The 13,165-nt window shown below is 44.4% G+C and overlaps 3 protein-coding genes across 5 annotated transcripts in view; 2 read left to right on the top strand and 1 right to left on the bottom strand.

Moving 5' to 3' along the window:
* The first annotated feature begins 5,952 nt into the window (after window positions 1-5,952).
* Window positions 5,953-7,154, top strand: asdurf (ASNSD1 upstream open reading frame). The gene is made up of 4 exons (XM_079619283.1): window positions 5,953-6,128; window positions 6,270-6,323; window positions 6,856-6,931; window positions 7,014-7,154. The coding sequence occupies exons 1-4, from the start codon at window positions 6,051-6,053 to the stop codon at window positions 7,052-7,054; spliced, it is 249 nt and encodes an 82-aa protein (XP_079475409.1). The 5' UTR covers window positions 5,953-6,050; the 3' UTR covers window positions 7,055-7,154.
* On the top strand, window positions 7,067-9,272 carry asnsd1 (asparagine synthetase domain containing 1; the record flags this gene model as incomplete). Its single annotated transcript, XM_079619275.1, has 3 exons — window positions 7,067-8,470; window positions 8,579-8,760; window positions 8,878-9,272. The coding sequence occupies 3 exons, from the start codon at window positions 7,067-7,069 to the stop codon at window positions 9,122-9,124; spliced, it is 1,833 nt and encodes a 610-aa protein (XP_079475401.1). The 3' UTR covers window positions 9,125-9,272.
* Window positions 9,227-13,165, bottom strand: part of LOC307002059 (uncharacterized protein) — a 7,080-nt gene continuing 3,141 nt past the window's right edge. Inside the window, exons 1-9 of one of the 3 annotated variants that reach the window (XM_079619281.1) lie at window positions 11,114-11,432; window positions 10,807-11,004; window positions 10,555-10,644; window positions 10,394-10,473; window positions 10,183-10,298; window positions 9,757-9,854; window positions 9,596-9,664; window positions 9,451-9,509; window positions 9,227-9,364 (exon numbers count right to left, since the gene is read on the bottom strand). In XM_079619281.1, coding sequence (XP_079475407.1) covers window positions 9,244-9,364; window positions 9,451-9,509; window positions 9,596-9,664; window positions 9,757-9,854; window positions 10,183-10,298; window positions 10,394-10,473; window positions 10,555-10,644; window positions 10,807-10,998 — 825 coding nt within the window. In that variant the 5' untranslated portion in view covers window positions 10,999-11,004; window positions 11,114-11,432 and the 3' untranslated portion in view covers window positions 9,227-9,243. Of the gene's footprint in view, window positions 9,365-9,450; window positions 9,510-9,595; window positions 9,665-9,756; window positions 9,855-10,182; window positions 10,299-10,393; window positions 10,474-10,554; window positions 10,645-10,806; window positions 11,005-11,083; window positions 11,433-13,165 lie in introns of those variants that run through there. The other 2 variants (XM_079619280.1, XM_079619279.1) reach the window with 2 other exon arrangements.

Below are 13,165 nucleotides of genomic sequence, written 5' to 3'. Positions count from 1 at the left end.
TGAGTGATGCTTAAACATTGAAGTGACCTGGGCCGCAGCGCGGGGCAGGAACACTTATACATATTAGGCATTGAAGTGACCTGGGCCGCAGCGCGGGGCAGGAGCACTTGTACATATTACCATTGAAGTGACCTGGGCCGCAGCGCGGGGCAGGAACACTTATACATAGTCTTCTAGACCGAGAGCAGTTTAGCCTGCAACGCAGGAACCTCTAGGTTACAGAACCTAATAAATGTAGACGGGGAGGCCCAGCCTGCCGCCATACAGATATCATGTAACGAGATTCCGCTATACCAAGCCCATGAAGAGGCCATGCCTCTCGTGGAATGTGCTCTGATGCCCAAAGGGCATTACAAGCCTCTAGATGCGTAGGCTAGCGCAATGGCGTCCACTACCCATCGAGATAGACTCTGTTTCGTTGCGGCTCGTCCCTTGGAGCGCCCGCTGAACGAAACGAAGAGCTGCTCCGTCTGTCGAAAAACAGCGGAGCGGGACACGTAAGCTCTTAATGCCCTGACCGGGCAAAGGGAGCTATTTCCGTCCTCTGAGGCCGGCATGGCCGACAGGGAGATGACCTGAGCCCTGAACGGTGTGTTGAGGGACTTAGGCACGTACCCATGCTTCGGTTTCAATACGACTATAGAGTCGTTTGGCCCGAACTCCATACAAGAAGCTCTCACTGAGAGCGCTTGCAAGTCTCCCACACGCTTCACTGAAGCGAGAGCCAAAAGAAACACGGTCTTGAGAGACAGGTGTTTCATGTCAACTGAGTGAATAGGCTCGAAAGGGGCCCCTTTCAAAGCGTTCAACACTGTAGAAAGGTCCCAAACGGGGACTGAAGGAGGCCTTGGAGGGTTTAACCTCCTGGCGCCTCTCAGGAAGCGGACCACCAGGTCGTTCCTGCCTAGTGAACGGCCAAGCGTTGGATTAACGAACGCTGATATGGCAGCCACATAGACTTTGAGCGTGGATGGGGTTCTTCCCTTATCCAATAGCTCTTGCAAGAAGGAGAGAATCTCCGGTTCTCCACACTGAAGTGGTGACAGACCTTGATCTGAACACCATCCAGAGAACACCGACCATTTGGAAGCGTAGAGCCGTCTAGTAGACGGAGCCCTAGCTTGTTCGATCGTGTCTAACACTCCTCTTGGGAGGTTAGCGGGTACCCGTTTATGGCCCATACGTGTAGGGACCAAAGCTCGGGGTGAGGATGCAGAATCGAGCCCTTGGCCTGTGAGAGGAGGTCTCTCCTCACTGGAATCGGCCACGGGGCAGTACTTTTCAGTCGCATCAAAGCTGGGAACCAGGTCTGATTCGTCCAGAATGGAGCAACTAGCAGTACTGAGCATCCGCTCTCCTTGATACGCTCCAGCACTTGAGGCAGGAGTGAGACAGGAGGAAAAGCATAGAGCGGGCGGCGGGGCCAGACTCTGGCCAGCGCGTTCGCGCTCTTCGAAAAGAATTCTGGGCAATGAGCGTTTTCCTGGTTTGCAAACAGGTCTATTTCCGCTCTGCCGAACGTTTTCCACAGCAGACGCACTGTCTGTGTGTGTAGGGACCACTCTCCCGTAGGAACGTTGTTCCGTGAGAGTCTGTCCGGGCCTACGTTCAAGTGACCTGGCACGTGCATTGCTCTTAACGAGCGCAGGTTGTGCTGGGCCCACACCAGTATGCGTTCCGCTAACCTGAATAGGTTCCGGGATCTCACGCCACCCTGGCGGTTTATGTAGGCTACTACCGACATGTTGTCCGAGCGGACCAGGACGTGGTGTCCTTTTATCCGGGGACAGAAGCGCCTCAGCGCAAAGTCCACTGCCATCATTTCCAGGCAGTTTATGTGCGGTAGTTCGGCTCGCTCTGACCACTGGCCAAAGAGCGGACTGCCGTCGAGCAGTGCTCCCCAGCCTGAGGTGGACGCGTCCGTGGACACCACCTTCAGGCTCGAGGAAGTCCCCAGGCTTACACCTGACCGGTACCAGTCTGACGCTCTCCATGGTGTCAGGGCTGAAATGCATTCCTGAGTGACCTTGAGGCGATAACGACCGTGTAACCATGCTCGGCGCGGTACGCGCGCTCTCAACCAGAACTGTAGTGGGCGCATGCGCAGCAGGCCCAACTGCAGTACTGTTGAGGCTGAGGCCATGAGGCCCAGCATTTTCTGAAATCTCCTGAGTGGCACTATGTGGCCGCTGAGGAAGGATTTCGCCATTGCAGGGTATTTTGCCTGCGCTGTGATGACAGCTGTGCTGTCATAGACAGTGAGTTCAGATCCAGTCCTAAAAAGGAGATCCTTTGACTGGGAAACAGTGAACTTTTCTCCCAATTGACTCTCAGACCTAAGCACTCGAGGTGATCGAGAATTAGGGTCTTGTGGCGGATGCGTTCTGAAGGTGATTGAGCTAGAATCAGCCAATCGTCCAAATAATTCAGAATTCGAATGCCGCGGAGTCTCAGGGGTGCCAGCGCCGCGTCCATGCACACTGTAAATGTACGAGGTGCTAGAGACAGGCCGAATGGCAGGACTGTGTACTGATATGCCTGGCCCCCGAAGGCGAATCTCAAAAATCGCCTGTGACGTGACGCAATTTGTATGAAAATACGCGTCTTTCAGATCTATTGCCATAAACCAGTCTCCTCGGCGAATCTGCGCGAGGATAGCTCTGGTCGTGAGCATTCTGAACTTTCGCTTTGTCAGCGCTTTGTTCAGATGCCTGAGATCTAAAATGGGTCTGAGACCCCCGTCTTTTTTCGGTTCCAGAAAATATCTGCTGTACAGACCCCCTTCGCTCTGAGCTTGAGATAAAGGCTCTATGGCCCCTTTGCTCAATAGCTTCGCTATTTCGGCTCGAAGTAGATGTGCTACTTCTGTTTTCACCGTAGTTTCGACTTTCTCCGTGAAACGGGGAGGGCGTCGATGAAACTGTAGCGAATAGCCTCTTTTTATAGTCTCTAGCACCCATTCTGAGACCCCGGGAAGTCATTCCCATGCATCTGCACGTGTGACTAGGGGTTGAATGTAATCTGGGCCCTGGTCGCGAAATGGCGGCGACACGAGAGCAACCGTGTGCTGTGACATGGACGCCGTGGCGTGTGAGGCGGGGGGCATGTTTAACACAGTATGCATCCCGCGCGCGCTCAGCTCTCTGTGTCAAAAGAGAGCGCGCGGGACGAGTCCCGTAGGGCTCGTGATGTTTGTGAATAAACGTGGGCGCTTGGTGGCGGGCACATTTATAACACCGGGAACACTGTTTTTGTGTACTGACTGACCGTTCGTTAGTTTCGTTTTTACAGAAAACCGCGGAACGTGCAGTGTGTAGTGGTTGTGGGCACTTGGCAGTGGGTCACGCTCACTACATGTAAAACACAATCGGCATGAGCCGATTTTATGTGTGCAGACCCTGTGTTGTTCAGGGCTGTGCTTGCACGGGTTGAAAAACCGGGCTCTGGTCGCGAAATGGCGGCGACACGAGAGCAGTCGTGTGCTGTAACATGGGCGCCATTGCAGCGTGATGCGGGGGCGCGCTTAATCGAGCGGGCAGCCCGCGCGCGCTCTCAGCTCTCTCAGCTGAAAGAGGGAGCGCGCGGTGCGAGCCCCGTACGGCTCGGCATGTTTGAGAATAAATGTGGGTGCGTGAACGCGGGTACATTTATAGCACTGGGAAGTACTGTCTATTAGAACTGACTGACCGTGCATAGGTTTCGTTTCATAGAAACCGTGTGACATGTAGCTTGTAGTGATTGTGGGCGCTTGAAAACGGGCACGCTCACTACATATAATGCACAATCGAAATGAGTCGATTTATGTGTGCAAGCCCTGTATTGTGCGGGGCTGTGCTTGTGTGTACAGATGGGCACTGGGTCGTGGGCATACAGTTACACACATTACATCATCGGCCATGGCCGGGACACCGTGTAGCACAGAGAGTACTGTCTATCAGAACCGACTGACCGTACATTCGTTTCGTTTTTACAGAAACCACGGGACATGCAGTGTGTAGTGATTGTGGGCACTGAAAAGCGGGCACGTTCACTAGCTTACATGTGAAGCACAACCGACACGAGTCGATTTCATGTGTGCAAGCCCTGTATTGTGTAGGGCTGTGCTTGTGTGTACGAATGGGCACTAGGTCGTGGGCATTACGGATACACACATTACACCATCGGCCGTGGCCGGGACACCAGTAAATACATTTTCAGATTTACCTGGGGCGTCGTGAAAACGGCGTCTGTGTGCAGGCAAACGGGCATTGATGCCGATTTGGTGACTGCAAAATACACTGGCACGGTCGCGAATGTTGGGACTGTGCGAGCGAGACATTTTAGTGAAATCCGGCCGCGGCGGGATTTTAACACTGTAGCTTTCCTCGAAGCAGAAATGCGCATCCTGGCTGAAAACGGGGCTTTCCGGGACTCCGCGATTTCTTCGTGAATTCAGGAAGAAAAAGGCGCGGGTCGTGAGGACGGTAACGTACGTTCCTCTGCAGAAAAGCAGCCATCCAGCCGGTAAGCGCATCGATGCTGGTCTTTCTCCGTCGACGCTCACGAGCGGCGGGGGAGGGGAGATCCTCGGAGCTCGCCCATCCCTCGCTACCCGAAGCGAGGAGAGAACAGCAGTCGTCCTTCACAGACACGGCTTCATCTTCCTCATCCATGACGGACGCGGCGGCACACAGCGGCCCTTGTCCGTCGGTCAGAGAGTCCAGCGAAGCGGGCGGAGGAGCTAGCGGCAGCAGCGGCGAGCACCTCGTGGTGAAGGGAGGTTCCGGGCTCCGCTGAGCACGGCGCTTTTCACGGCGCGGCACTACAGCGGGCGGAAAAGGGTGCAGCTTCAGTAAATGAACGCCAGGCGAGTCCGCAGAGTCACCGTAGGCATCAAATTACAGCGATGGCAGCCGCCATCGACGAGAGCTGAAGCTGCGTGATACTCACAGGCAGGAAACACAGCACGTGGTCCCTGTCGCTGAGCGGGGCTCTACACGAGCCACAGGAGGTGCGAGACATCTTGAAAAAGACGCTCGGCTCTTTTAGTGTGGAAAAACTGTGTGACGCGACGGCGAACACACACACAAAACACACACACATAATGTAAAGGATATTCCACGCCGGAGAAGCGCAGCAGGGAACGGCGGCTGAAGGCGGCGATGACCAGCGGCTTCAGGTAAGAGGCGCGTCCTGCTGAGGTGCTTGTATCCAAACGGCTGTGGTGGCTCGAATCCAATCCAACGATGCGTGCAGCTTCGTGAATTTAAGAAAATCGGCGTGTTAGACAGCTATGCTCGTATTTATAGGCCTAGGCCACGCCTGTTTGGGCGGGAGGTGACGCAGAAGGGCGCGAAGCGTCCTCATTGGTCAGCGTCCTGGCCTCGCATAGGCTGTGCTTTTCTGGCAGAGCAGCCAATGGGTGAGCTGTATTGCTCCGCCTAGGTTGTATGCTTCAGAAAAGCGTTTTACAATATTACAAAATTAAGGATTAATTTTTGGCTTCAATCTCGACAAAGAAATATCTTTCCCGTAGCGTTCTTCGACGCAGTACGAGAGAACTCTACGTAAGAGAACCATAGTTAAACCATGATATTTGTAGTAATACAGTGGTTATACAAATGATAATCAATTCACACACACACACACACACACACACACACACACACACACACACACACACACACACACACACACACACACACACACACACACACAAAACCTTGGTTAACGTTACATTCTATCTCGACACATTATCAGTTAACGTATGAAAACTACCTGCTTACTCATCTATAGTGTCAATCATCCTCATTTCTTTGTTCAAATGCTCCAGGCTCTTGCAGCTACCGTCAAGCCATTATTTTAATTCTCTTTAAACCGTTAAATTTAACATAATGTTATTGTTGTGGCCTGTGGGGGTTAAGATTTCGTAAACACTTAACTTACGTGACGTACTTTTAAAGCGCCGTGGTCTGTCCCCCCGCAAACGTCATTCGTATTCGACGAACGAGCTTCTTCCATGTGGAAATGTTTCCTTAAATCACACGAAGCGTTTTGACTTTTTATATAAAATGTCTTCTAAGAACATACAGCGAACGGACCCTGGGACTCAAGAAGAGCTCGCACAAAAAGAGGAGCTAAACAAGAAGGTTTCCTATAAAAAATATTTTGCAAAGCATAACGTTAGCTACATAATCATACATTTACGTTATTTGTCAGTTATAAAGTAATTGATGTTCTTAATCACTGTTTACGAACCTTTTCCAATAAACCAAACGATTTATTCACAGATAAAAGAGCAAAAGATTTTAGTCGACGAGTTGAGCAATTTGAAGAAAAACAGGGTATGTATGTTGTCCCATATCATATAGGCTAGGTCATGCTACATTTGAGTAGCAGATGCTGTCACTTAATTATAGATGACAAGTCAAACTGCAGAGTACTCATCTCCACATCCTATAGAAGTTCTTATATGCTTAAAATTATGCTTTTAACGGTTACTTATGTGGTTAATATTTTCAATTGTTTTAATTTTTTGTCTCTGGTCCATAATGGTTAGCGATTTCAATTTTCCTATTGAAAAAAGTAACAAAAGGAGTATATTAGGATATTGAAAGGAGTACAAATTATTTGTTCTATATACTACAGTTAGGCTATATTACAATTCCATGTCCTTCAAAAGACTGCTTTTATCTTGGATGAACTAACATGTAAACAATATTAACATTTACCTCAAAGTCAGTGGTCTTCTCATGGCATACTTTTAAATGAAGAGGACTTTGAGGATTTAGGATTACCCATATTCTTAGGATTATGCAGATTTTGCTAGAATATCACTATGTTCTGGTAATCCTAACCTTATTCTTATTCTTATAGAGAGTGTACACACAGCAACCCAACAGCAATATATTCTTCCTGGCAGACAAAGGAGAGAGTCTTAGCTCATGTAAAAGTAAGTTTCATAAATAATGATTAAAATCATAAATACCAACCGTTTTGAGCTCTTTCTAATACTGTAATCTTGCCTTTTACAGAGGATCTTGACAACATGAGGAAAGAATATCAAGATATTTAGTTCTGTGGGATCATGTGTGGGATCTGCTGTGTGGTCAGTTTGACCACACCGCATGTTCCACTAGAGGAGTGTGTGCATGAAAATCTCAAATGCAGAGGGCCCAACTGTAGCCGGGACATTACAGTAACAATCTCAGACTGCAGTCTCCTTTTCTCTGCACATGTGCTTCATATGAGGGGTTGCCTGACACCTCAGCCTCTTCAAGATGACAACGGGAACATGCTTCTCTGGAATGGAGAGGTATTTGGTGGTCTGAGAGTAGAGCAGGATGATAATGACACCAAAGTTGTTCTCCATCACCTGTCAATGGCGCAGAGCGCCTCAGATGTGATATTTTTACTGTCACAACTCAAAGGACCCTGGGCCTTTATCTATTACCAAACAGCAGAGCACTGTATCTGGTTTGGGAGGGACTTTTTTGGAAGAAGAAGTCTGCTTTGGAAATTTGATCCTGAAAGAGCATCTTTCACACTCGCATCTGTTGCTTCCCAGCCAGCAGATACAATTCAATCTCAGTGGCAGGAAGTACCACCTAGTGGAGTTTACAGGTTTGACCTAATGGACTCCTCATCCCTAGGGACATTTGTTTTTGATCTTTATCCATGGGTTTTCCACAATGGCAATGAGCCAAATGAAAGCTCGGAATTGAAATGCGAAAGTCTACCCAGATCTGTCTCTGTAAACACAAATAGTTCTGGACTTTACCTGACCTGCCCTGTTTGTCCAATGAATACATCAATTTCATCACTTACAACTGAACAAGATCAGAATGCCTCTCAAACCTCTGTTGCAAGTCTGAAAGAATTACTAACAAACACTCAAAAGAAAGCGATGGTTAGCACGCTCATTGATGTTCTAAGCGAGGCTGTCCGTAAGAGAGTTTGTTACCTACCTGTTCAAGATGAATTAGCGGTCCCCTTAAATTATACAAAAGCTGGTATCGCCATTCTTTTCTCTGGGGGAATTGATTCAATGATATTAGCGGCCCTTGCTGATAGGCATATTCCTGCAGACAAACCCATTGACCTACTAAATGTTGCTTTCAAAATCCAAGAGGCAAAAGTGCCTCCCAAGTCTTTGAAGAAAGGGAAAAATAAGAAGAAAGACTGTGATGCTGATAAAACTCAATCGGATCAGCAGAGCTTTAACTGCTTTGATGTGCCAGACAGAATAACTGGAAGAGCTGGTGTGCAAGAACTAAAAAATCTCAGTCCAAACCGCCAGTGGAACTTTATCGAAATTAACGTAACTCAAGAGGAGCTTCAAGAAATGCGACAGAAACGCATCCGTCATTTGGTTCACCCTTTGGACACTGTTCTGGATGATAGCCTTGGATGTGCCGTCTGGTTTGCTGCCAGAGGAACTGGCATCATAAATGAGGGTGTTGAAGAAGAGCTTTATATTTCAGAAGCAAAGGTTACTTTGTTTTTCTGTTTGCACTTGAATTATGTCTATATGAACATTTATGTAATTGTAAAGACTTGAAGTCAAGCAGCATGAAATTTGATTTTCCTCTTCTCAAAGGTGATTTTGACTGGCATCGGAGCAGATGAACAGCTGGCGGGATACTCCAGACACAGAGTGCGGTATAAGAGCTCTGGACTGGAAGGACTCGTCAAAGAGCTGGCTATGGAGCTGGGACGAATATCCTCGAGAAATCTGGGAAGGGATGACCGAATCATTGGGGACCATGGAAAAGAGGCCAGGCAAGAGTGACACTTTGCAGCTCAAGAAATATCTAAGATTAAAGAACTCCTTCAACCAAAAATGTAATTCTATATAGTATTGCACATAATACATACTGTATATTTCTTTTATCTCAGATTTCCATACTTGGATGAAGATGTAGTCAGTTTCCTTAATGGACTACCGGTGTCAGAGAAGGCTGACTTGTCTCTACCCAGAGGAGTTGGAGAAAAGCTGTTATTGAGGCTAGCAGCTGTCGAAATAGGATTGGGACTCTCTGCTCTCTTACCTAAGAGAGCCATGCAGTTTGGCTCTAGAATTGCCAAGTTAGAGAATAGCCATGAAAAGGCCTCGGATAAGTGCAAAAGGCTGGTCGCCACCTGATTTAATACTCTGACTATTGTCCCTTCTAGTTTAACAAGATTGTGACAATAATTCACTCAAAAATGGTACTGATACAGTTTTATTCAGTTTTCATGTTTGATTGTCATTACATGTTTCAACTACATTAAATAAACAGTTGGATTGTGAAGTTGGTCCTTGAAGTATTTGTCACATTCTATGTATGATGCAAGATTCCCCACATCAAATCGACCAGATATCCTGTGCACGTACACAGGCCTCCTAAAATTAAACCAAGCATGATTAATGTTACTAAATGCAAGCAAAAATAATGCCTTATTATTGTCTACAGTCTGCCTTTAAGTGACCTTAATATGAGCCATGACAGAAAGGTCCCTGGTGCGTCCCGCTCTTCAATCGGTGCATTCTGTATGGAGAAGAAGCCATTTTTACATAAAAATAAATATAAAAAAAATACTATAGAATAATTTAATAAATATAGATCAACTGTACCTTCTTCTCAATAAGAAACATGTCCAAAAGAGGAAGGGTGGTTCTTGAAAACAAGTAAAAACAAGGACACTGCAAAACGAGGAAAACGCATTAAAGACATCGCTTGTAAAAAATAAAGATAAACAGAACGGAAATGTCTTCCAATGCAAATGAAAACATACTGCATTACGTGAACTTGTTTCACTTAAAAGAGGTTTTTCTTTCATACGCTGTACTTTAAAGTCCTCATCCAACTCCAGAATCCCATATTTGGATGTTTCTGAAGGTGAAAATGATATAATAAGGGATTTAAAAACCAGTGGCCATATGTTTAGCAAAGTTAAAAACATTATCCCCTGGTTTCACAGACAAGGCTTAAGCCTAGTACCAGACTAAAATGCATGTTTGAGCTGTTTTAACTCTGAAAGCAACTTGCACTAACATATTTTAAAATATGTCACTGTTTTGTCTCAAGATGCACACCAATAATGTTTTCTATGGCATGTTTATAAAAGCTACTTAAATGTCATAATTAAACTAAGGCCTAATCCTGGCTTTATCTGAGCCCTGTCTGTGAAACCGGGTCATTGTTCTGCTTTTACGCTCACCCTCATCTTTGCATTGGTATGAAAGCACTAAATTGCTCTCTTTGTCTTTATTTTGCACTTCAAAGAACCTCTCTGTGAATTTCCTCAGGCTGAAATCCTCTTTGAATAAAGTATCGCTGCAAAATGAAACATATATATTTTTTTCTGTTTTAAAGCCATCTCAAACACTGCCTGAAAGATAGTGCCTTATTTAGTCTGAAGCTGGTCATACCCTCCGATGACTAGAAAGTGGTCATCCACAGCACACAGTTTGACTGTCAACTGAAGACAGGCAACAGCACCAAGTCTGTCCTGCAGAGACAATTGAAAGGGAGTTAAAAAAACAACAACAACATTGAACATCCATAAATTGCTCCATTCCAGTATGCTCACCTCGTTTCTTCTAGTACCATCGTTTATGATTTTAACATTGGGGAATTCTTGAGCCCACTGCTGGAATGCTTCAAAGTAAAGATCATTTGTCTGTTTAATAGATGATACAATTTGTTACTTTGTGCATAATAATCCTGCAAGTCATACACTATTAATTTCAAAGCTCAATATGGTCATATATATATATATATATATATATATATATATATATATATATATATATATTAAACGAATCTGTTATTCTGGACTCACAACCACATAAACTGTGTCCACACATCCTGTCTTGGTCAGTGCCTGAACCCAGTGTGAGATAAGGGCACATGGACCGACGGGAAGCAGCGGCTTGGCAATGCCGCCCAGATGCTTGAAATTCCCAGTCGTGTCATTCTCGATATCCTTTTGCAGTCTAGTTCCATAACCTGCAGCTAAAATAACAGCTTTCATTCTCAGCTGAAAATGAAAGTGACAACAGCTCTTTTCAGCATGTGATTTTCTATCAGTTTGATGAAATCGCAAAGTTGTAGCCTACACTTTCTGGGGCATTCGACAGGAACATTGCCTGGGTAAAGGTTGCTCTTGTTTCCTCAGTCACTCAGACCCAGACATGCGCAGTGCTGGTCCTCACAACTTTACTTTATCAAAGCGGTTCACGTTTCCGCGAAGGCTTACTGTACTTAGCTCATCAATATTAAATACGCAACGAGACGCTAAAGGGTTAGTAGGGTAAGGGTCGGTCACTCTAAGGACTCTCTAGATATGTCTGTTCTGTACTGGAGCATACTATATATACACTTATTCAAGAGTAAAAACACAAAACGCGAATCGGATCTTTTGAACACTCCGAAACCGGTTCAGTGATTCATTTACGTCATGACGTTATGCAATAGACGTAATTGTGCGCGTAGGCATAAAAATGTAATTATGTAACATCAGTGGCGGGCCGTGCATTTCACACCTAGGCCTTCAGTGATGTCCACCCTGAATTAATAACTTTTAATAGTGTAGCAGCGCACGCACATATACTATATGAGAGTTGCGACACTCTGTGATCTCGCCGCCACGCGGTCACGTGATTTGTGTAGCTCTCAATAGTTCCAAACAAATCCGCGTTGCCAATGATTTTTAAGCGGGGCAGACAGCAGCAGCTATATGTACAGCAATTATCGGTAAATATTGAAGCATAATGGACATTGATTATTACGTTAACACTTAAATTGCTTACATATAATAGCATTTTTTTTTCTGGGGGGTAGCAGAAACACAGCATTAATACGTTTTTGTGTATAATTTTGGTAGGCAATGGGGTGCTCCCATACACACACACAATATATATATATATATATATATATATATATATATAATATTATATACACACACACACACATAATGATACATATATTATACACATATATAATGATAATTTAAAATAACTATTTTCTATTTTAATATTTTCAAATGTCATTTATTCCTGTGATCAAAGCTGTATTTTCAGCATCATTACTCCAGTCTTCAGTGTCACATGATCCTTCAGAAATCAGTGTAATATGATGATTTGATGCTCAAGAAACATTTATTATTATTATCAATGTTGAAAACAGTTGTGTAATTTTTTTTTCAGAATTCTTTGATGAATAGAAAGTTCTAAAGAACAGCATTAATCTGAAATAGAAGCTTTTGTAACATTATGAATGTCTTTACTGTAACTTTTTATAAATTTAATTAATCCTTGATTAATAAAAGTATTGATTTCTTTTATTTCTCCCCCCCAAAAATAAAATAGATGTTCCTACTGACCCCAAACGTTTGAACGGTAGTGTTTAATGTTACAAAAGCTTCTATTTCAGATAAATGCTGTTCTTTTGAACTTTCTATTCATTAAATGATCCTGAAATAAAAATGTAAATAACTTTTTTCAACATTGATAATAATCAATAGTTTTTTGAGCATCAAATCATCATATTAGAATGATTTCTGAAGGATCATGTGACACTGAAGACTGGAGTAATGATGCTGAAATTCAGCTTTGATCACAGGAATAAATTACACTTTACTATATATTCACATAGAATCAGGTGTTTGAATAATATTATAATAATATTTCAGAATATTGCTGTTTTTCTTCTTCTTCCCCTAATCAAATAAATGTAGCCTCGGTAATCAGAAGAGACTTCTTTTAAAAACATAAAAAATCTTACCGATCCAAAACTTTTGACTGGTAGTGTGTATACACACACACATTGTTCCTGAAACTTTCATGTCAATAAAGCCCTTTGAATTTAATAAAAAAAATTGTGCATTTAACTTTAGAGGGAAGGGGGACTGCTCCCATAAGGTATAATACATTTACTGTGTTAGTTAAAAAAATACATTCACATAAACCTGCACAACAAGTGAATATCAATTAAAGCTGCTCAGTTTAAGTAAAGAAAGAAGTTTGGTCAACAGTAAAAAAATATGCAAGGCAACCAATTGCATTCAACAAAACATTTAATTATATAATATATCTAGGGAGAGGGTATGTAAGTTTTCCTTGAATGTTCTGTCTTCAAAGAAACTTGTTCGACTTCCTACAGGGAGAGATGCAGAAAGCAGGCCAGAAAAGGAATACAAG

The sequence above is a fragment of the Phoxinus phoxinus genome (assembly GCF_949152265.1).
Source record: "Phoxinus phoxinus genome assembly, chromosome: 7".
NCBI lineage: Eukaryota > Metazoa > Chordata > Actinopteri > Cypriniformes > Leuciscidae > Phoxinus > Phoxinus phoxinus.
Note: the sequence above shows the minus strand (reverse complement) of the source record. Positions and strands in the feature narration are given on the sequence as shown.

Excerpts from the sequence above, each read along its gene's own strand:
- asdurf (XM_079619283.1), top strand. The coding sequence starts at position 6,051 with ATGTCTTCTAAGAACATACAGCGAACGGACCCTGGGACTCAAGAAGAG. Across the intron at positions 6,324-6,855 it reads GCAATTTGAAGAAAAACAGG|AGAGTGTACACACAGCAACC; the intron begins GTATGTATGTTG and ends TTATTCTTATAG. Across the intron at positions 6,932-7,013 it reads GAGTCTTAGCTCATGTAAAA|AGGATCTTGACAACATGAGG; the intron begins GTAAGTTTCATA and ends TGCCTTTTACAG.